This window comes from Lissotriton helveticus, chromosome 9, assembly GCF_964261635.1.
Source record: "Lissotriton helveticus chromosome 9, aLisHel1.1, whole genome shotgun sequence".
Lineage (NCBI taxonomy): Eukaryota > Metazoa > Chordata > Amphibia > Caudata > Salamandridae > Lissotriton > Lissotriton helveticus.
In genome coordinates this window covers 1094011682-1094036480 of record NC_136070.1, presented here as the reverse complement: position 1 = coordinate 1094036480, position 24799 = coordinate 1094011682, and the positions used below count along the sequence as shown (strand labels likewise).

General features: G+C 44.2%; 1 protein-coding gene across 1 annotated transcript in view; it reads left to right on the top strand.

Moving 5' to 3' along the window:
• DNASE1L3 (deoxyribonuclease 1L3) overlaps window positions 1–24799 on the top strand; it is a 141371-nt gene that overhangs the window by 25198 nt on the left and 91374 nt on the right. Inside the window, exon 2 of the mRNA XM_078661491.1 lies at window positions 3664–3752. Within this exon, the coding sequence (XP_078517617.1) occupies window positions 3664–3752 (89 nt within the window). The remainder of the gene's footprint in view (window positions 1–3663; window positions 3753–24799) is intronic.

Genomic DNA, 24799 nt, shown 5'->3' with positions numbered 1-24799 from the left:
GCCTACCTCAACCATCGACTGAACCTCCACCAACCCTCTAGAAACCGGCGCTCCTCTTCACTCGCCCTCACCCACCCCCCACTTCCATCGCAGCCGCAGCGGTGGCCGCTCCTCCTCCTACATCACTGCCAAGACCTGGAACAACCTTCCCCTCCAGCTCCGTACAGCCCCTGGCAGACTTCAGAAAGAGACTTAGGTCCTGGCTCTTCGACGGACACAATGCGCATAGATACCCCTAGGGGGGACAGTGTTGCACTCTACAAATGCTGATGATTGACTGATTGATGATAAGACTTCTTACAGAGAAGTGCAAACTATTACAAATCACTCTTGCAGAAAAGTGCTAACTGTTAATGTTTGCTGTCCCATTATAATCACAAAGACATATCAGAGACTTGAGCAAGGTGGGTGGCCTACTCAGCCACACCTGCACCCTGACCAGAGTCAGTAGCACACGCATATGCATAAACATCAGTAACCGAGTGACTGCCCCATGCTAGGGTTTGAGGTCTCCAAGTAAGAGTTCTCAGTTAAGGATAAATGACAATCTCAGTCCACTTACATCTCAGTGGTATAAAAAACTTGAGGCCCCCCTGGAAAGTGCATGGAGGGGACCCCTCACACACCGAACCCATCGGAAATTCTTAGGCTCGTTCACAGTGTCAGAGGGCTCCCCGGACCACAGGGGTTGCAATGTCTAATGTCACGCCACTGTTACATCTGCATGCACCAAACGTGGTGCACAGTGAGTTGTCGTAGGCTGCACAAGATCAACAACGAAAGCACCTGTAATTGTATGATCTTGAGTGTGAATGAACTGTGCCATCTTAAATTACGTTACAATAGCTAGAAGAATATCTCGCTAAAAAACGCTGTAGAAAAAAGCCTGGCATAAAAATTATGGCTCCCGGCCATCATTAGTCACGTTAGGCGTGTGCTCATTACGGCCGGCCGGGAGCCGTCCGAGCGTTGTCACTCCTCCCACGCGGTGTTCATTCCCCGCCTGTGCGGGAGAATTAATCAGTGGGCGGAGTTCGACGGCTCCCGGCCGTCATGAGCACACCCCCACCGTGATTTATGACAGCCGGGTGCCATCATGAGCACCGCAGTGCCACCCCCACCCCCTAGCCCTACCCTCCGCACCGCAGCAAAATTCGCACCGCAGCGAAGGGGTTAATAGGTTGTAATTGTTTCTAATTCATTTTAGTAATTGTGTACATGACTCTGTACTGTACCTAGAGACTGTTGTTGATATTACATAACGTTTAGGTTCAATAGATTCTGATATTCTAAATAAACATAGTTTGACTGATTGGCTGATCTGCTGACGTTCAAAGGATATAGGCAAAGCTTCAAACCTTCATGATGAATTTTTATTTCCAACTTGACTTTAGCTGCAGAGATTTCCAGCCGATCTGTATGGCAGGTGTATCTATTCACCATTAGAAGATTGGACGTCCGAGTCAATCAGTGCTTCCTTTGCAATCAAAACTGTGGCAGTACTCCGAGGTGAAAGTGCAATGTTGTCAAGACAACCCCAGACAATATCCAAACACTAGGTTTTTACACAGTAGTCCACAAAGAAAAGGCGTCCTTTTTTGGTCTCTCGTTGCAAGAAATGTTGTTATCTTATAGTGGACTTAGAGCCCACCCATTACATATCACTGGTGAGCCAGATTGTCGCTCAAATTAGCTTGCTTCTAATTTGTCAGCTCCTGTAGGTTTCAGTACCTGGTCTTGGGTTTATCCCTCCCCAGGAGAATGGACCCATTTATTGTATCCTTCCACTGCTATTTTCTCTTTTTGTTTCAGCGCTCTACTAGAGTTGTGTGTTTTATGGTTGTCTGTCTCCATGTGCGTCTCCTCCTTTGCCACCAGTGGCGGCTGGTAGGGGTTGAGGCGGAGAGGTTGAAAAATACAAAATATTTTTAAAAACCACTTACCTCTTCCACCGTCTCTCCTCTGTCATCTTCCCATGTTGCTTTGCACGTCCCTTCTTTTACTTCACCCTCCTCCTCCTTGTTGCTTTCCTCTCCTCGGTTGCACCCCACCGTGTTGCACCCCTGACCTCGGAATAGACCCCTTCTTTGTTGTTTCCCTCCCCACTGTTGCTCAGATCAGCAAACAGAAAAAAGCTCTGACGTCATTTTGTAGACACATGCCTACCAAACGAGGCAGCGGATCGCATTTGTTTTTTAGTTTTTTTAAAAGCCATGCTGCACAGCATCAGGGATACTGTTCAGCATGGAACCAGTGGAAAAGCACATAGGTCCCAAAAGTGAGACATATTGGCTTTGAAATGCTTGTTACTTACACTGTACTTGACCTTGTTTCCCAACATAGCTGCTGATGTTTGGTACCGTCAACCCCCGCCACAAATTAAGCATTGAAACAATAATTCGGAGAGCTTTACTGGGGCCATTGACACTAAGATCATCATTCAATGCAATCTGTGACATAAATTATGTATGCTCTAATATTGTTATTATTATTACTTGAAATGCCTGGTACATGGTTTTTCTTAGTTAATGTTCTGAATAAAGGCCCACGATATTTTTAATGTGCTTACGTATTTCAATTCTGTCTGATAAGTTTCCAATAAATGTTTGTTTATCACTCTTATCTAGCATTTAGATTACAGCTAATTACACAATGTCATACTGCATATTGCATATTTTGTTTATGGGTGTGAACCTTTCCATCTGGGGAGTTTCACTTAATTCCTGCTTAGAGGCCAATGGCTACTTCAAGGAACCCCTGATGCAGGAGAATTCATTCCAATTTCCATTTCCATCGGATAGCTATCTCACTCAAAAACTCACAATTTCGGGAGGATCAAGTTCTACAAGAAGTGCGGAAAAACTCCTTCTGAAACCACAAAAATTCAATAGGAAAACAACTTATAATCGTTCCTTCTCAGGAATGGCACCCAGGATCTGGAATGCCCTTCCACCAGAAATAAGACTGAACCCCTCCACCTTTGCCTTCAAGCTGGAAGTAAAAGGGATCCTTATGGCTAAATTTACTTAAACATAGCTCCTCATCATTGTTTACCCTTATCCTTCTAAACGGACGCACCGTAACAGATGTGCCCTCCTTTCTGTGATTTTCCCTGCTGCCACTCACTACAATCCCGTTTTATCCTTAATGTCTGAATCTATCCTTGTGTGTGTTTTGTTAAGCTTTATGATGTTATTCTTACGATCCTGCTTATTCCCATTGTTTTATATACCTATAGACATTTACTGTAAAGCGCTCTGATACCCGTAAGGGTCTTGTTCGCGCTCTATAAAACTCTCAAAATAAATAAATTAATAAATACATAAAATGCTGTCCGTGTTCCATGGGTCTTGATGACAGGCCCTGTCTACTTTATGTAGGTTCTTCTCCCTGGCCTTCCTCAAGACCATCAGTAACAATTAGGCCTCTGTTGAGGGGTGAAGAGTGTGGTAAGGGGTCAACACTGTGCTGTCATCGATGTGTGCCTGGTGTTACCTCCACTACTCTTCTGTTATACATTAAGTTGCAGGTATTGTTCAGATCCTGCATGGATACCTGTGCCATATCCTGCCCTTAGGAGTGATTTGTTGCATCACCTGAAAAAAGGCTACATTAGCTTCTTTATATTTTCTATTCATTGTTGCCCTTTCCTGTCTCCCACAGGTGATTTCACGCTGTGACGTCATGCTAATAATGGAAATAAAAGATATCGACAACAAGGTTCTTCCGTTCTTGATGGAAAGACTCAACAGGTCAGATCAGCAGTTCTTGTTCCTGTTTAGTTCAAAATCTTGACACATTTTGTGCATTATTGCAGAAGCTGTAAACCACTGCTTAGTATCAGAGAAACTGAACGTTTGCAAAATAGGCAAATTCATAAACACATTGCATGCCAACCCAAAAAACACCGGACTCAAAATTAAAAACAGAGCATGATCGTTGCAGAGAACATCTATATGTTAACGCGGGATTTCTGGTCTATAGTTATAGATCTAGATCCCAACTCAGGTCGACTGAACCGTTGGTACCTGTCATTGAGTAAAAGGCAATCCACTACTAGGTCAAACAGTTAAGGACTAACACCACTCTAAAGAACCACTTACTAAGAATAAGTTTTAAAAGTTTATTTCAAAGCCAAAGTTAACTGGAGATACAAACATCTCAAAATAAGGTTCAAAAGATATACAGGTATCAATACAAACAGGAATTTTCTAAATGTTCTTAATCGGCAGAAGAATATCACCAAAACCAATTCCAGAATCACTAAAGTTGCAAGAATAGACACAAGCTGTAGCTTGGAAGTCATTTACAGAAAGGAAAATTCAGGTTAGACTGTCCCTACACTAGACTAAGTGACATCCCTACTTAACAGAATCTTTACCTAAAAAGGTGTCAGCCGTGGTGACTTCCAAAGAAGATCACACACTTCCCTTAGTCTTTGTTGCAAAATGAAGTCTTGCAGTTCCCTATCTGCCTACCCATCCGCTCTCTTAGGTTCCTCAGATCATCTGCCTTAACTCCACCCAGGGGTGCTGTCCCTAATACAAAATCACATTTACAATAAAAGCACCCCTTAGAGACGCCCCTCACGTGGTGTTGGTTCTGGTATGTTCTGTGCTGATACTCCTCTGGACCCTTCGTTAGAGTTGACCTTGCTTCCCAGGCTCCTCTCCGGCAGGCCGGTGCCCCCCCATGAAATTCCTGAAGACTCCTCCAGGCCTGTGCCTGGTTCCCGAGACTAAAGTCTATTCATCACTCTCTTAATTAAAACCCCCTCGCACCTGCAAACTGACACTTGTACTGTGGGCCCCAAATTCCGACCTCCACCGTATCTTCTAAGTCGTAAACCATAGAGCAGGCTCCACAGTTTGTGCCTAACACGACCTTTCTCTAACGAGCACATGCAGATCAAAAGAAACAACTTTTGTCTATTCAGGCCTATTAGAATTACATGAAACGGGCCTATGCACTCTGCAAATCTTAACTTCTTAGTCTAAACAGTATTCTAACTTATTACACACAATGAATATATAAACTTATATAAAACATATACTTCAGTTCTATAGTCAATAATACTTTGAACTATAATAACATTAAATTCCATATTATGTGGAAATGCATCAGCTTCCTGTATTCTCTGTGAACTGCCATGTGGCCTACACATTTCTACATTTAGCAGAATTACATTTTCCCCTCCAACAGCCACATAACACAGGATTCCAACATCATCCAACATTTCTACACAATTCTACATTAGGTTTTCACACTGATATATGTATTCTTATTTTAGTTAAACACTCTTATGTATTTGCACTCTATAAATTCGACACTCCTACATAATTTTTACTAGACTAATACAACGTGCTTGTAAATATGGTGCACTTCTACAAAATTTCCCAATTTGCGCTCTCTCAGTCCCCCCTTTGATGACTTTTAGTAGTCATCACCATCTCAACACCATCCCTGAGGTATGAATTTGAGTCAAACTGAAGTCGTTGCAGTACCCCCTCGTTTCATCATTTCCAGAGCTCTCAGACTCTTTTACTGATTATCCTGCATCGTGGCTAATCTCCTCTCCTGCTCTCTCATGGATCTCTGCAACCTGTTTGATCTATACCATTGGTACAGCCGCACCAATCCCCACAAAGTGATTATACAAATCACTACTATGATGATGGGTTTCAGTATGTACCAAATGAAACTCTTTCCTAGGTTGGCAAACCAACCTCCAACTTTACCCATTCCTTGACCTACCTTTTCCCACACGTTTACCTTTGTCAAATCTTCAATCTCATGATGTATTTCAGTAATGTTCCGTATGTACTTCTCTAGAGGTTTCGAATTGTCTGGAATGTAAGTGCAACATTCCTGGACCCTCAAAGCCTTACAGACTCCTCCCTCTTTGGCTAACAGAACGTCTAGAGCAAGTCGATTCTGAAGAACCATTGCCCTTATCGATTGCATCTCTCCCTCCACCAGCATTAATGATCTAGCAGTACTGGCGGACAACCTATCTACAACTGTTGCCAATCTTCTAATCTTGATGTCATTCAGTACTATCCCCAAAAGAGGAAATGCAGCACCAAATACATCTCCAACTACCTCCTCAGTGCTGACATCTCTTCTTTTTCTAGCTCGGGTTCCTCCCTCTATGATTTCTAAATCCTCAGCATGGTATATTTTGGGGAAGACTATTGCCAAATAACATGATCCATACCAATTATCTGGTAGTTTCACGTATGCATTTCTTCCACATACAAAATATACATTTGGAATCACCTGCATTTCCTTCAAGAAATCTTTTGAATAATATTCTAGTTGGAAAGCATGTTCACAACTTACTTCTCCCACAAACACATTTTCGTAATAGGTTTCACCCCTATGTATGCACAGTTTCCCCTTTTTCTCTCGATCTAAAGCTATTGGACCATTGCTACCCTTTCGTTGGTGTGACCTTTCTTCCTCGGTCCAATCTGTTTTCCATTGACCTGAAGATTTTAAAATCTTCTGTCTCCTATACCGAGCATCCACCTGTCCTACAAACCTTTTCTCAATTTCTGACACTGTACAAGTCAAATTATTTCTTCGGGCATGTGAAGTATCTAATGTTTTCCAGGGAAGGAAAAATTTCTGTAATCTGTCTTCACTTTTATAATAATCCCACTTATTTAAATGCTTGTAGTTTGGCACTTCTGGTAACACAGAATCAAAATTTGAAAAATAATATTCAAAACCATCACGTTCATAAAATATGCTCAGCAACAAACTACATGTGATTCCATAAGTCAATGGAAGATGATGATATCTAATACCTTCATCTACAGAGGCTGGCAATTTCATGCACACAACAATTTTTAGCCTCCATAGCATCTACATATTCATAAAGCAATTTAGCATATGCATTTGATTTAAAATTCCCCTGTGATGCATCTACATGTAACCTACGAGTCTCAGCTGCTAGTAAAGCTTTATCTTTCTCTGTATTGTTCCCCTTTTTACCAGCAGTTGTAGGTTTCTGTATCGATATAATTTTTGCTTCCTTTGTTGCTTTCTCTTCATTTTCATGTCCCACTACATATGATATAGTAACTACTAACACTATAAGAAAAATTACTCCCACTAAAAGTGTGCCTACTATGCATTTTGTCCTGCCGTTCGGGTTGCCAGCCTCCATGATCTCAAACAGTGTAGTTCCGGTTTTCTTTCACAGCACAATGTAATGTCTCTTTTCTTTGCACAATGTCTCTTTTCGAACCACACCTGGAAGCTGATAATCCCTACTGCAGGATCAGTCTTTTAGTTCCATAGCAACAGACAACCCTAGCCCTTCTCCGTCCTCTATATGGAAGTCCCTAAATCTCTTCTTCCACTCGGCGCTAGGTTATCTCTCAATCTGTTTATTTACAAAGTCTTTATAAAGTCCTTTAGCAATCCAGAATTATACGTGATCCAGCGACTCCAATCACGCACTCTAATATTTCCAAACGAAGAAGGATCTCCCCAAGTATTGACCTCCTTGGACAACAAGTCGGGAAATCTATTCTGTTAAAAATCATGTCTCTTATTCCCCTCAGATAAGGAGGATAGGGGATATTGAGTGTCAGCAACCCTTCGCCCTCCACTCCCGGTATCAGCACCACTATTTCCACTGTTATGATGGGGTCAGTACTGGTCAGGGTCACTTCGCTCACCGTCCCAGATCCCTGTACACTGGACATCTGCAGCGAGGTAGGTCCACTCAGGAGTAGCGTATCTTCTGCAAGGCACTCGCACTCTCCTCGATCTTCTCGGACCTTCCTGTTCCTGTCCTCGTGCACTTTTGTCCAGATCCGAGTCTTCAGATATAGGAGCAAGAGTTCTTTCTGGAGTTGACTTCAAGCTCGGCCTCTTTCTTCTTTCAGGCCAACTGGCTTCTCCACGCCTTGTTCTCCTGTATCTCGTCCTCTCACTCAGTTCTTGATCACTCTGGACTTGATCTGTATGTGAGCCGTATTCGCAGCAACTTTCTCCTTCTGTGGCAACTTCAGTTTCACTGTCGTCCTGTCTTTCTTCTTCTGGATCTGTAGCGCTCCCAACTTCTTCCGACACCCCCACAGCTTGACTGATCCCCTTTAGTGGTTCGCCGTCCTCAACTGGATTTTCATCTGCGAGAGGAGCTGTTTCTTCCAGGGGTGCTGGAACTCTTCGAGTATGGGAAGCGTGGATCCAGTTTGGCAGCCCTCCACACTTCACAGCGGTATTCGTTGTCAATATGACCTGGTAGAGCCCCTTCCAACGCACGTCTAGGCAGTTCTTCCGGACGTGCTTCTTCAATAGGATCCAGTCACCTGGACACAAGTCGTGACATAGGTCTCTTGAAGATGGACCTTCAGCGGCCTGCACCTGAAGGGACACAGAATGAATGGCGTCAGACAGTCCCTTGCAGTAATCCAGGATCAGGTCATCTGTAATATTCAACAAAGCTGTAGTCGGTACGGACGGAAGTCTCATTGCCCTCCCCATTAAAACTTCGTGTGGAGAGAGACCTGTCCTCCTGTCTGGTGTGCTACGCATACTCATGAGTACCAAGGGCAGAGCATCAGGCCAACTTAAGGAAGTCGATGAACATACTTTGGCTATTCAAGACTTCAAAGTGCCATTGATCTGCTCCACGATACCTGAAGCCTCTGGTCGATAGCTACAGTGCAACTTCTGATCAATGTTCAATGCAGAGCAAAGCATCTTCACAACTTCACTGTTGAAATGAGTTCCTCGATCTGATTCCAGAGAGGTCGGCACCCCGAAGCACGGGATCAACTCTCTAAGCAACAACTTTGCTACTGTGAGTGTATCGCACCTGCGTGTAGGGTATGCTTCGACCCATCTGGAAAATATGCATACAACCACCAGAACATACCTGAGGCGGTTGCTTTTTGGCATCTCTATAAAATCTAATTGCATTCTGTTGAAAGGCCCCCCAGACCTCCCAATGTGACTCATTGTAACTGGTGTTCTTTTCCCTACGTTCAGTTGCTGACAAGTAACGCATCTCCTACAGACTGCTTCTGCTGCAATCCTAAACTTAGAGCAATACCAAGTCTGCCTAAATACCCTCAGCATGGCATCTCTTCCTAAGTGTACTGGACCATGTATCTGTCGTGCCATTGGACTCACTAATTCCTCAGGTAACACTGCCCTTCCATCTGCTGAAACCCAGAAATCCATTTCACTTTTCACACAACCTGCTGTTTCCCATGCCTTCTTCTCAGATTCAGGTGCATTCTCTTGCATGTTTTTTAAATCTTCCCAAGTATCGACTGTTTCTAGCATCATGTTTAACTCTGTCTTTTCCTGAGCCCCACCTACTTCCACCTCCGTGAAAGAATATCCTTGCTCCGCACAGTAGCGGGCAACTTCATCCGCATATCTATTACCGTGTGACACAAAATCTGTATTTTTGGTGTGGGCTACACACTTGACAATTGCAATTGCAGCTGGACCTTGTAACGCTTCTAACAGTAGTCGCACAAATTCTCCATTTCGAATAGGCGAACCAGAGGAGGTCATGTAACCTCTCTGAGACCACAATTGCCCAAAATCATGAACTACACCGAAACCATATTGGCTATCAGTATAAATGGTGACTCTAATTTTGCTACCTGCTATACAGGCACGTGTCAATGCAATGATTTCTGCTACCTGAGCGGAGTGTACTCCTTCCAGGCAAGCGGCTTCCACAACTCCAGTAATGGTGCAAACAGCATAAGCTGCTCTCAACCGACCAGTATCATCTCTTAAACATGAGCCATCGACAAAGAAAATTTCATCAGGGTCAGACAACGGCTCATCCACAATATCTGGTCTTGGCTTCGTGCATAGTTCAGTCACATCAAGGCAATCGTGATCTTCACATTCTTCGCCTTCTATATCATTAGGAAGTGGCATCAATGTTGCAGGGTTCAAAACAGAGCACCTCTTAAGGGTCACGTTCTCCGCAGCAAGGATAACTTGCTCGTAGCGCGTGAGCCTACTATTGGTCAAGTGCTGTGTCTTGGTCCTGGTCATTAACAGTTCTACAGAATGCGGTACATACACCACTAATTGATGTCCCATCACAATGTTCTCACACCTCTCAATGCTGACACCTGTTGCAGCAACGGATTTGAGACATCCGGGCAACGCTGCGGCTACCGGATCTAAAGTAGCCGAGAAGTATTCAACTGATCTACGGGCATTTCCATGGGTCTGTACTAACACTGACAAAGCACAACCTTCTCTTTCGCTGCAATAAAGTGAAAATGGTTTCTCATAATCTGGCATTCCCAAGGCTGGAGCACGACACAAATCCTCTCTCAGCTGTAGGAACGCCATCAAACAATCTTTGTCCCATGGTACCGGATCACTCACCTCCTTGTGCGTCAGTTTTTGTAAGGGTTTTGCTTTCAGTGAAAAGTTAGCTATCCACTGTCGGCAATAACCAACCATTCCTAGGAACATCCTGACTTCTCTCTGTGTCGTAGGCGCGTTCATCTTCATTATCGCCTCTATCCTATCTGGTGACACCTTGCGCTTTCCTTTTTCTATTCGGTGACCCAAGTACTGTACCTCTGTCAGACAGTACTGCAATTTGCTCGGAGACACCTTGTGTCCATTTTCAGCTAAATGGTTCAGCAAGGCGATGGTATCTATCTTACAAGCTTCTTCTGTTCCTGACGCAACAAGTAGGTCGTCTATGTACTGGACCAGAACCGAGTTCTGTGGCAGTACTAGACATTCAAGATTTTTCTTCAAGAGCTGGTTAAAAATCGATGGGCTTTCTGTATACCCTTGTGGGATACAACACCATGTTAAAACGCGATTTTCCAGTTTAAAAGCAAAGAGGTACTGGCGCTCCTCATCTAATGGAATTGAAAAGAAAGCCTGACAAAGATCTATCACTGTGAACCACTCAGCTTGGAATGGTATCTGAAACAATATCACTGATGGATTCGGTACCACTGGACAACATGAAACAACTATGTTATTCATTTTTCGAAGATCCTGTACTATTCTAAATTTCCCACTAGGTTTCTGCAAACCCATAATCGGGGAGTTGCATGGACTACCCACGATTTCCTTCAGTATTCCCTGTTGAATCATAGAGTCGATCACGGGTTTTATTCCTGCAATCGTCTCCGGGGTCAGTTTGTACTGAGGCGTTCTAGGATATTCAATATTTGGTTTTACCATGATCTTCACTGGTTCTACCCCTTTGATCAATCTTCTCCAGTAAAATCCCATACCTCTGATGACACTGTATCTCGTAAGTCCCAAGGAAGGTCCTCCACAGTCAGGGTAGGATACAGTTCTACGCACACTCTCGAATTTGCAACTTTAAAAGTAGTCTGTACCTCCACTCCCTGAGGTGTGCAGTATATTGTGCAGTTCAGTTTGCACAATAAGTCCCTTCCTAACAGACACACAGGACTTGAATCACACACTACAAACTGGTGTTCATTGGTGTAGTTTCCAATTTTCACTGACACTGGTTCCGTCAAAGGGCTAGTCATTCTCCTATTTGCTACTCCTACCACTTGAATTGTTCCCCCGACATTGGTAAATCTGGAACCACTGCCGATCTCAAAGTTGATCGAGTAGCTCCGGTATCCACCAAGAATGTTGTAGGACACCCTGCCACTTCAGCCTCAACAAACGGTCCTCTTTCATCCACCTCTAGAACTGCCCCGAGGGTACAGTCCTCTTCTCTACTTACACGTCGTCCTGTCAATGGATCGACGTAGTAACGCTCTTCTCTGTCTACAAAAAGAAGCATTTGTCGATAGATCTTTCCCCCTGTTGTAATCTTTGGTGGCTGCGGGAACTGGGCTCGTGGAGCCGAAGTCCCCCCTTTGGCCACATTACTTCTTGGCATGGTCACCCCTGGAACTGGGACCTCTTGAACTTCCTCCTCTACTTCTAGTTCTCCGTTTTCAGGGTTATAGGGACACTCGCGTCTCCAATGTCCCACCTGGTGACACTGGTGGCACTTTGTCGTTTTTTTCAATGTAGCAAAATCTATTCTAGGTCTCAGACTTTCCTCATTGTTCTTATTCTGACTATTTGATTTCCGTCCAATTGTCCCTGTTCCCTGCTGCTGTCCACCCTTTCCAGCTGACTGCATCTGCACCATCATCAGTTTCTCCTTTAATTTCTTTGCTTTGGAATCTATTTCATCACTGCAATACCTTGCGTATCTCAAAATTTCATCCAATGGTTTGTTTTGCCAACAAATTAAGTGTTGCTGAATCATCAAACAAATATCAGGTCTCAACCCCATAACGAACTTTGATACAAACTGTCCTATATCCTTGGGATCCATTACATCTAGCCCACTGTATTGTTTGAATGCCTTCAGCACTCGCTCATAATACTCATGAACTGTCTCCTTGGGTTCCTGTCTGGTTCGGTCTATTTTTACCCAATCTATATCTTGTGGTGGCACCTTCTCTTTCAGCCATGTCATCACCCTTTCATATTTTAACATTACAATTTCTGACGGTCCATTTGTAAGAGCATTCCTTTCTGGTTCTGCAGTTGGCCAGTCGACACTAACCTTGCATGCTATCCACAAGTCCCCTGGGACTACAATGTCAAATAGGGTGTTCAAATCAATCCACAATACCTTTGAGATCTTCACAAACCTCTCTACCTGCTTGTACCACTCTACAGGGTTCTCCCTTAACTTCGGAAATTAGTTGGTAAATGCAGCTAAATCTCCCCTACTCCAGGGCACGTGCACATAATTCCCATTCGCTATTTCTCGCAAAGGGAATGCTTCCATCTGCATTAACCTTCCCTCCGGAGACATCGCATTCACACTCCGCCTAACAGTTCCCTTTTTGGACCACCTCTCTTCCCATTTGTCAAGATCTCTCCATGCCCTTATTCCTGTGATCAGTTCCCTTATGTGTGTTTTTAATCCAGTTGTCCTTCTCTCTTCTAAGTCCTGATCTGAATAATGTAACCTATGGTTACCCTGCAATGCCTTTGTTCTGGACAAATCTACCATATATTTTTCGGCCAGTTCAGACAGTTTTTCATGAGTTGCTCTTGCCTTTCGAGTGATATCCTTTGCTATAAACAGCAGCTCATCTTGTTCGTACAAGTCAATCCTTTCTAAAGATAACGAGCCATCTATTATATCATCCAGATCAGATCTTAAGCTGGACACATCGAGTCTTTTAGCTTTCACCACAGCTTTCAGTACGCCATTTCTAGAGAGCCCATTTACATCCCTCCCATCACAGCTCTGAGTCCTACGTCTGGGCTCAGGCGTGTTATGGGGAGTCCTCCCTTGCTCCCATCTCTCTAGGTCCCATGCAGTTCCATCCTCTCTGGGTGTATGGTGAAACACTTTCCTATTTCCCATAGTCCCACAATTCCCATCCTGCCTGATTTCTCTAGGTGCATAGTAAGACATTCCATTATTCCCCATTCCTTCGCAATTTGCCTGTGGTCTCTGATCACTCGACACATGGCAAGATCCTTCACTGTTCCCTATGCTCCCACGACTCCAGGGCTGTACGTTATCACCAGGTGCGTGGTGAGTGCACTTAAACCTATCTCTGTATTCTTGGGTCCTTTGGTCTCCCTCACTTTGAATAAAATGAGATGTCTCTCCACACTCCGTACTTCTACCATCCCTCTCCTGACTGCTTTCGCTAGCCCCGCAGTGAGATAATATCCCTTTTCCTCGACTTCCCCATTCAGCTTCTGCTCTTGACCTGTTGCTCGGTGCTTCCATGGACCTATCCCATTCTCTCAAGTCAGCCCTCAGCTCTTTGAAGGATTTCGGCCGTGGTCCCCTCAGGTCCATCGGTCCTCTCTGACCCATCTGTTCTGTTACGGGATCCACTGCTGAATCCAATGGGGTACTCCACGTTATCGGTCCTGGCAATTGCCTCCAGGCATTTGTCGTGTTATTCCTTCTTTCCATCTCTACTCTTTCTCGGTCTAGCTGTACCTGTTCCTCCTCTTTCCCTTTCTCTGGGTGATAAATCGACCGTATAGGACCTATGGTAACGGGTACTTGAAGAGCATATGGCAATTCATAAGGCTCAGCCCTCTCTGTTACTGGCATCTTCTGCACCACAACCCTTCCGACTACACTCTGTACAGTACCATGTTGAGGTGACTCTTCACCTTTGGTAGGTACCCAATCTGCTATAGGGAGTGGCCTATACTCTTCTATGCCAACTCTATCTTTCCTTGGGAGTTCAGTACTTTCCATCTCCCTATTGTCCGGAGGCGGTCTATCTATCAACAACCTATTTATTAGGCCGTCCTCCGACTCACTCTCATCATCCTCTTCTATGGGTCTCTTTTCTCCTGTAACCTCTCTCATTGGGTATAACTTATCCACTTCAATCGTCTGTACCCTCCATATTATTGCTTCCGCATCCCATTTAGCATCTTGCACTGCCCTTACTGATCGCCTTACCCTTTCCTGGCGTCTGTTCTGATTCCTGTCGTGCGCCGCCCTAATCCATGCATTAAGGGCCTCAAACTGTGTTGGTCTAGGCAAAGGTCTCAGTGAGGACATAACTGCTTTCAGCTGATGTAACACTTCTAGTCTAAAGGTTCCGTATTTCGGAAAAGTCAGTTCCTCATTCCCTTCTGTAATCTTACTCCAAGTACCAAGCCATAGTATAGTATGCAACCCAACATTCGTTGCCATATAGTGAGCTGGTGTACCCTCTGGCGCTGCCTCTTCCCCGTAATAAGATTCTATTCTTTTTCTCTTAAAAATCCCTCTCAAACATTTAAAACACTTCATGTTCAAAACCTACGAAATTCCTATTTTCTCCGCGTTCGTTTACTTCCTGATGACAATCCACCAATCTCAGCGCGGTTCTCGCTAACTGGCCTATCACAGTGCGGCTTCTCACTAACCGCCCTATCACAGCGCGGCTCTAGCTGACGTCACACCGACCGCCCTATCACAGCGCGGCTTCTCACTAACCGCCCTATCTCAGCGCGGCTCTCGCTGACGTCACTTTCCCCCTTCGCAGCAGTTCCCCTCCTTTCTCAGCTCGTCTCCGTGGTCATGCATGCGTCCCATTCATACTCTGAAAAATTATTACTTCCGACCAAGCGATCACTTTCCTTGACTGTATGTCCACAGTCTAACTGTAATTTTCACCTTAACTGACGAAATGTCTTTCCGTGTACGTCTAGACAATCGCCTTCTCTGATAGGTTACTTGCACACGGTAACTTTCGACCTGCGTCCGTTACCCACACACTCACTCTTGCATTCCCCCTATCTCGGTCCTGCGGGCGATCAATGGTACCTCATGACCCCCTTACTCTGGTCGACAACTACTCTGGATGTTCGATACACCCGAACCACTTAAGCTCTACCCCGAACTTAAGATTTTCACCAGTTCACCGGTTCACCCGTTTACCAGGTTGCCAGTTTACCAGTCTACCAGGTTGCGCGCGCTCACAACCCTCTCTCAATCACTCTACAGGCATTCAACTCCGCATAACATTACAATACAAATACAACACAAAACACCGCAATCTGTCAACGCATGACCCTTGTTATACTCACTCTCGTCCGATTCTGCTGCTTTTCTCTCGCACCGTCAGCACCTTCTTCGGCAGGCCACCTCTCGATCTCTAGGGACCTTGGGATAAACTTAACCTAGTCTAGATCACCTTCCTCAAGAAGGTAACCATCCTCACTCTGCTACCAACTGTTAACGCGGGATTTCTGGTCTATAGTTAAAGATCTAGATCCCAACTCAGGTCGACTGAACCGTTGGTACCTGTCATTGAGTAAAAGGCAATCCACTACTGGGTCAAACAGTTAAGGACTTACACCACTCTAAAGAACCACTTACTAAGAATACGTTTTAAAAGTTTATTTCGAAGCCAAAGTTAACTGGAGATACAAACATCTCAAAATAAGGTTCAAAAGATATACAGGTATCAATACAAACAGGAATTTTCTAAATGTTCTTAATCGGCAGAAGAATATCACCAAAACCAATTCCAGAATCACTAAAGTTGCAAGAATAGACACAAGCTGTAGCTTGGAAGTCATTTACAGAAAGGAAAATTCAGGTTAGACTGTCCCTACACTAGACTAAGTGACATCCCTACTTAACAGAATCTTTACCTAAAAACGTGTCAGCCGTGGTGACTTCCAAAGAAGATCACACACTTCCCTTAGTCTTTGTTGCAAAACGAAGTCTTGCAGTTCCCTATCTGCCTACCTATCCGCTCTCTTAGGTTCCTCAGATCATCTGCCTTAACTCCACCCAGGGGTGCTGTCCCTAATACAAAATCACATTTACAATAAAAACGCCCCTTAGAGACGCCCCTCACGTGGTGTTGGTTCTGGTATGTTCTGTGCTGATACTCCTCTGGACCCTTCGTTAGAGTTGACCTTGCTTCCCAGGCTCCTCTCCGGCAGGCCGGTGCCCCCCCAGGAAATTCCTGAAGACTCCTCCAGGCCTGTGCCTGGTTCCCGAGACAAAAGTCTATTCATCACTCTCTTGATTAAAACCCCCTCGCACCTGCAAACTGACACCTGTACTGTGGGCCCCAAATTCCGACCTCCACCGTATCTTCTAAGTCGTAAACCATAGAGCAGGCTCCACAGTTTGTGCCTAACACGACCTTTCTCTAACGAGCACATGCAGATCAAAAGAAACAACTTTTGTCTATTCAGGCCTATTAGAATTACATGAAACGGGCCTATGCACTCTGCAAATCGTAACTTCTTAGTCTAAACAGTATTCTAACTTATTACACACAATGAATATATAAACTTATATAAAACATATACTTCAGTTCTATAGTCAATAATACTTTGAACTATAATAACATTAAAATCCATATTATGTGGAAATGCATCAGCTTCCTGTATTCTCTGTGAACTGCCATGTGGCCTACACATTTCTACATTTAGCAGAATTACATTTTCCCCTCCAACAGCCACATAACACAGGATTCCAACATCATCCAACATTTCTACACAATTCTACATTAGGTTTTCACACTGATATATGTATTCTTATTTTAGTTAAACACTCTTATGTATTTGCACTCTATAAATTCGACACTCCTACATAATTTTTACTAGACTAATACAACGTGCTTGTAAATATGGTGCACTTCTACAAAATTTCCCAATTTGCGCTCTCTCATATAAATAGTTCTAAACAGGCGCTTGGAACATAGCAGGGTATTTAAAAACATAGGGTCCAATTTTTGCTTAGATGCTTGTGGGCCTTTAAGTGTAATGTGTCATTAGAAAGAGTAATGTGTAGTCGGATAGACAGACACCTGTGCATTATGCCTAACAGTGATGGGTGGGGGAGGACAGAGTGGCATGTATGTTGATAAAAGAACTAGTTGCAAAAGAGGGGTGCTGAGTTCTTCCCTGGCTTTATGCTGGGGGTTTCTTGGAACAGGCAGGTCATATAGCAGGGCAGGGTGGCTGGTGATGAGGAAAGACTTCTAGAGGGGGATGAGATGGAGTTGGTGACTAGATCTGCTTCCTCTCGACTTCCTGGAGTAGGTTTCCTTTACCCTCCTCTACTCTTCACCATGAATGCATTCACACAGTTTATCTACTTCTCTACTTCACAGATGGAGGCAGACCATTTAGGGCCATATTATCAAGAACGGCGATAATATTATCGCCACGTTAGCGGCAGGAAACTGTTGCTAAAGCGGTGATAAGGGGCTTGATAATATGCCCTTGTGAATTCCCATAGAAACCCAGGTTCACACCAGAATGTTATCGCCGTTATTGATAATATGGCCTTTAGTTTCTTGCCATGATTTACAACAAAAGTAACTTCAAGCCCTGTTTCCTCATTGGTGAGGTTCCTCTTCTTCTTGAGCGGGGCTGCCTGCATCTTGGAATCTGTAGGTGTTGTGTAGCATCCTGATAGTTAGGTAGCCCAAGGGAAAGAAGACGGAGCCTAAGTTGTATTGTACTGATGCATTTGGAGTGCTAATGTGTGTCAGATGTTTGTGATTTGGGTCATGTGTACTGTTTTCCCCAATTCCCTTCAGTTTGAAGTTCACTGTCCCGGTGATGGGCATCTCCACATTAGGGCCAGAGACCTCCCCCATCAGTAGTGTAGTAGAAATCCTACTGTAAATTTACTACATGGCTATACCTTTAATCATAGGAGGCTCCAGTGGGTGGGCTGGGGATAGGAAATGGGGGTAAGGAAGCAGGAAGGGAAAGGGGAAGCTTTTTTGTAGCGGGGGGAACATTGTATGCTTCTGACACTGGAAAACCAAGTGTGGAAAAGCATATCAACTCTGAATCAGGTGGAGCAAAAGTCCAAGTGGTTATTTCACTCTGCGTGATTTAAAATCAGGCCCAAAGTGTTCACTTAGATAAATTTCCAAATGCCTTCACTCGGGCCCAGGATTGTTTCAAATAGACCTGCGTATATTTCTGTCAGAAATGAGGGCTGGACTTCTGCTATTGGAACAGGACCAAGTGTGATTTGTTAATAGCTTTCTTGGCATAGTTGTAAAAAAAAAAACGATGGACTGGAATGCCTTAGATTAACTTAAACATCATACCCACCCCATCTTACCACTTTTTCAGTGCTCTTTCAAGGCACTGCTTTAAAATGGAGAATTACACTGTGGCGTTGACTAAACAAAAAATCTCAAAACTCCAGATGACATTATTGAATGGTTATTCTAATACTGCATTATTTTGACCACATATGACTCCTGGAGCCAAAATCTGTATTGGCTTCCAAACCCCAAGGCGCCTTCTAAAAAAATCATAATGTTGCTACACAGATGGCTCATAAATAAAAAGCCTGTCTTTTTCATCACAGCATATTTCTGTTCCTCGTTTTGAGGTCTGGCATCAGACTTTTGATTTTACCAAAATTATGTATATAATATACTTGTCAGGGATTTCAGCCAGCTCTCTTCCTCTATTAGCCTCTTGTTGTGCCGTTCACATTTTTTTTCCAGCCACTACAACATATATCATGAGACGGAGGGTCAGCACAGTTCATCCATTACTAATTTCAATGTGAATTAAGGCATTCTTCTCTCTTAAGGAGCACTGTCTACCGCACATGAAGATGATCCCTTCAGTGCCAGGAAGTACCATACAGTGTCGGATTTTTGGGACCAATAAAATATTTTATGCTTTCAGCCAAATTTTTTATTTATATAGTGGCGAGTGTACAATGACACTCTCAACATTACCAGTCGGCCATTCGCTTCATGTCAAAAGTGCGCATCATGCGCATAATTCATTATTCATAATTATTTTTAAAAAAGCATATAAAATTACTACCCACTCATGTGCATGCACCCACAAGCACGGACATTCAACTTTTTTTTATTTAATTTTAATAGAAAACAAAGATGGCCACCCATGTGTGCGCATGTCCACACACATGAAGTCATCTTTCGTTGGTTTTTACTTTAAGAGAAGCCACTTAAAAATGACCACCCACCAGCCGCGGGCCGTGGAGGGAGTTACGGTGGGGCAGGGAGGCGGGGAGGGGGAGGGGCAGGGTGTCGAGGGCTAAAAACTGGCACCTGGATAATTACAGGTAAGTAAACAATTTAAATAATAAAACGAATTTAGTAGCGCGCGCTGCATGGCAAAATGCGATACAGTGCGCGCTACGAAATTCGTTTTATTATTTAAATTGTTTACTTACCTGTAATTATCCAGGTGCCAGTTTTTAGCCCTCTCCACCCTGCCCCTCCCCCTCCCCGCCTCCCTGCCCCACCGTAACTCCCTCCACGGCCCGCGGCTGCCACCCACAAAAACTTGACAGAGAAAAAAACATTGACAAAGCTAAAGATTGGCAACCACTACTAGACCTCTACTGTCTTTGATAATGCTTGTTTGATTTGCTCTTCTTTCACAGAATGACCTTTAAGATATTTCGACCATTCTCTCTGGAATACTTTCCCAGGCTACTGCAGAGGAATTCATGGTCTGATTATTTCTTCAAAGTTGAAAAAAACGGCTTTTTTACTGCCTTTTTCCTCCTTATAAGATAACCACCCCCACTGCTGGGCCATCTTCTTTCTAGGCAATTGGAAGCTAAGTACATACTGATGGTACAGAAGAAATAACAGACCTTTGACATCTGCTTCCAGCTACCACACACGGCTTGGTGTACGGTATCCAAGGCATATTAACTAAATTTTTCCTGGTTTACCCAAATGACAGTGGAGGCGCCACTGGAAGTAATCGGCGAATCGCAGGTCAAGTCCTTTGATGAAAGTGTGATTATAAGGCTGGGCACCCTCTAGCTGTCTATGGGGTAGTGCAGACACCATATAAGAACCGGACTGGGAAATTATCTCATAAGGTTGAGTAAGTGTATGGCATGCAAGGATGAACGTTTCAATGCAGATTTGACATAGACATGATTAATATGATCATAAGTTAGATAGATTTTCCTATGAGCTTGTGGTATATATCTGTAATGCACATAATCTTGTTTATATTTCAGGATTGTGAAAGGAAATTACTCCCTACATATGGACATTGGGGCTCCAAGTTCATGGTAGCTAATTGCATTTCCATTTATGTTTTCACTTCACTGTGTTGTAAATCACTTTTAGTGGCAGTAGCTCTACTTCTTGGTCCTGACGAAAGCCTGACGACACGTCCTCTAGGCTGAAACATGTTGACCACCTGCACAGCGCCACAGTGTAGTCATTAGTTCCAACTACCTGGCGTGTTTTTAACATTAACACTCAGACTTTCTTTAATAAACCTGTTCCTGTCTGAGTCGCTAATTTTAACATTTTTCACCATAGCACTGCACGCACATTTTCATCACCATTCTAAGAGCAACAGTTTGGCACGAGTGTAATATCTTCATCCACTCCCGCACCATCAGCTGATGGTTTGGGCGGTAGAGTCGGGTGTTCCTACAAATATCCCATATGATGAAACTCCGCCAAGTTAGGGTGGTTTGATGGGAATATCTCGGCCAACTGCTACTCTACTATCCACCTGTCTCATAGTTTTCCTGTGTCACCACCCATTCTAGACCTCTCGTCCTCCTTGGTATTTAAGAGATTTAACCAGTAGCAGGGATCTATATATTGGTGGTCCTGAAGAAAGGCAAAGTGACCCGCTGAACGGCATGCTGGGGCTGAAACATATAGAACAGAGTTGATGTGGAGCACTTAAAAGAAACTCTGTAGACATCAACAAACCTGTTTTTAACCTTGTCTAGGGGCCTAGAGAAATAGAAACAAAGTATAAAGACAACCTTTGAAAATTTAAATATGCAGATCCCAACTTCCTAAAATATAGGCAACACTATAAGATCTTGCTTGGATTTCCCATGGGTCAGTCTGCTAGAGAATGTTTAGAATATCTGTGGTGAGGACTTGGTGATGGAGCATGCTACTGAAGTGAAACACAGTGGATGAGAGTCCTTAAAATAAACTAGTAGGCTTGCCAGGGAAGGCCTTACTAGGTGGAGAGCCCACCCCTTAGGTCGTTTGCCTCCCATTTATGATTTTGATGTTTCAAGTGAGGAAGCAGAGTGCACCCATATGTTAGCTTCTACGTCCCTCTTTTGATTGGAGCTTACCAAATTGAAAGACCATGTTGGTGTTGTTTTACAAAAAAGCAACATAATGATATGTCTCAGTAGGAATTCCTAGACTGTGACAACCTTTTCAATTTTCTCAAAAGTAACAGTTACAGCCCAATTTGTGTCTCTGGATCTGCCAGCACAACTTCTTCAGTCCTTTTAAAAAAAAAATATGTTTATTGCGGAAAACATAGAGGAAATGAACAGGCAAAACCTCCCGTAAGCATTGAGAGGTAAAATTAGCAATATGCAACATTCAGGATTGTACACAGCCTCGTGGCCCACATCCCAGAGGCCGGGCGGCGTAATGTCAGTGAATGGCACAGATATAATCATAGTCGTTTGCATACTGTATACGTGCATCTCCAGTGTCCGCTGGTTTTCACGTATTTCCCCTCCTACGTCCTCCATGGAGCCCTACTCCCATCCCTCTGGATAGATACATTTTGTAATAAAAACACAGTTCAACACAGAACAACAAACAAACCTCCCCATACGTGGCATCAGTAATAGAGTACGTGCAATAGCCAGGTCATCCATTCAAGGCCCAATAAGGTGCAGACATCACATTTAGTAGCGATCCTCTGGGAATCCAGACAAATCACAGGGTTATACGATAGGGAACATTAGTGCGCGCCCAACAGGGCATTACTCCGGACCAGGTCCCTCCATCTCGCCTCCCACCGCCTCCCCCTCGGATCCAGACCCCTCAGGGGGGAACAATTCGGCACTAGTGGCATCCGAGTCATCATCCGGCAACCCCTCTGCACACATCAACCTCCAAGCTAGCAAGTCTTCCTGGAGCCTTTCATTGCGGCCCGTGCGCTGCATATGCGTCTCCTCAGCCAGGGACCACTCCCTAACATCTTTAGGCCACAGGGAGACCTCGGGGGCCCTCCGCCCCATCCAAGTAATGGCCACCCGCCGCCTTGCTAACACCAGTAACAACTGTAGAAACTTGTAAGACAAATTCGTCCGTTTAGGCTTGGGCACCAGGGCCAAGAGACAGTGAAGCGGATCCAGGGAAATCCGGAGGCTCGTGACACGGCCAATATGGACCACCACCTCGCTCCAAAAGCTACCGACCTGCGGACACTCCCAAGCCAGATGGAAGAATACAGCTCTCTCCGCCCCACACCTAGGACAGCTGTCCTGCCTATCCACCGAGATGCGATTCAAGGAGACCGGGGTCATGTATGTGCGATGCACAAAATTAAAGTGGATCAACTTGAACCGTGCATTACACGAGACTTTCCGGGTCAGGAGCCCAATACGTTTGCGCTGTCCTGGCTCCAGAGTCATCCCCAGGTCCGCTTCCCAGGCCGCCCAGGACGGTGCGATCGGCGGGGTCGAATCCCTTCGCATGGCCGAGTACAATAAAGAGATCAGCCGCTTCCCTCTGCCACAGGAAAGGAGGATGTTGAGGGTGTGAGTCAGTGGAGGACTTCTTCAGTCCTTTCACTCGGATCAGGGTCCATACAAATCTGAAAGCGTTTATTCCTCCTTGGATGCTTGTACAGCATTGGTTCAGCTTTATGACATTTCACTTTGCAGCTTCCACAATACAAAATATACCTGTTTAGGTGAGAAGCAGAAAGTGCCACAGTACCTGCTGCTCCAGGGCAACTAGAGTTTAAACATAAATGGACACATACAAGACCCACACTACAGACCACATAATCCCCCTACAGATGTGTAGTAATACAGAGGGCAATTCACCAGAGTTCCGAGGCAGCAGAGCTTACTGACCGGTGATGGTCTGAAGAGCATGAGGGCCATTGCGGCTAGGAGGAAGATATCCCAGAGTTGGTGTGACATTCATCTCCTGTCACTTCTGTTCTTGTTTCTGGTTTAAGGGGAGATTTGTAGGTTGTCGAATGCAAATCTGGATGTTTTGCATGTTCATTTTATTTTATACTAGAGTTATTTCAGGGCAGATCCTACAGGGACATGTAGGTCAGGTAGAGGACTTAGAATTCAATTCAGTCCGGCATGGGGGCCAGTGGATGCTTTTTAGCTGGACTGCCAATGGGTGGCATCTTTCAGCCCGAAGATGAGGTCGTTAGCCACGTTTTCTAGTTTTCACATGCTTAAGACTTCATTCCCACCTTGACTATGGGGACACCAGCATATAATGTGTTGCCGTAGTCAAGGGGGAAATTGACGCTTTCACAAACCACCTCATAGTTCTCTGAGGTGATGTACAGAAAGGTTCTTTTAAGTATTTCATTTAGAAAAATGTGGCTTTTACTACTGCTCCTATCAAGGAGTTGGGGCTGGAGTCAACATCCCGAAAGGCTCCTAGGTTTCTTAGTTTGGTTTTCATAGAAACAGTGTGACCGTAGAAGGTCAGGGGGGCATAATTAGTCTGCTCTTGAAGAGTCTATTGAGAACATATTGTTGCACGGATTCTGCACATACACAGAACTATGCGCAGGAAAACAGGACTTCTGTGAATAGGGGTGTACCAACCTACCACATTAGTACCCAAAATCCCAAACCGACTAGCTATAGTGTCTCATTCATTCTCCTCCAAATATCACAGAGCTACAAATGATTAGACAACCCAGAACACAACACTCCAGACTCTCTTAGGAATCGCGGGAGCAAGAAGTACTCTTTCGCTCACTCACTCATACTTCTCCAAAATGAGAATAGGCAGAGTCACTGAAATAGTTCAAAATGTTTATTTTAACTATTGTGCTCTACAGCACAGTATACGTGCCACTACTAGCAGCAAAATGCATAAACTCAGCCCATTTTGCATGGTTACAATTCTGTAGAATACAAAGGGAGAAGTCATTTTATAAATACTGTGGAAAAAAGGGCTAGAAGTCCTAACCACCCTCCCCTTGACTAGAAAAAGTTTGTTTTATAAAAAGGACGACCTCTGGGCTTTGACAGCAGACCCCTTACCTTAAAGCCTGTATGTATGGTTTACATCATAGGAACAGCAGAGCTCTTCTCCATGGAACAGCTTTCTCCAAGTGTGTTAAAACAACATGCAACAACGTAATATCAAAGCCCGAGTCTTCAGTACTGCAGCTGTGTGTAGCATGTTATGTCTAGTTGCTAGGGACTGACCAGAACATTATAACAAGTAGTATTGTTGATCAACCTTGCACATCATTTTCAGACTAAACTCCAGGAAAGTCAGAGACCTCGAAAGGAGCCCGTTCTCATGTAAAAGGCACAAAGAGA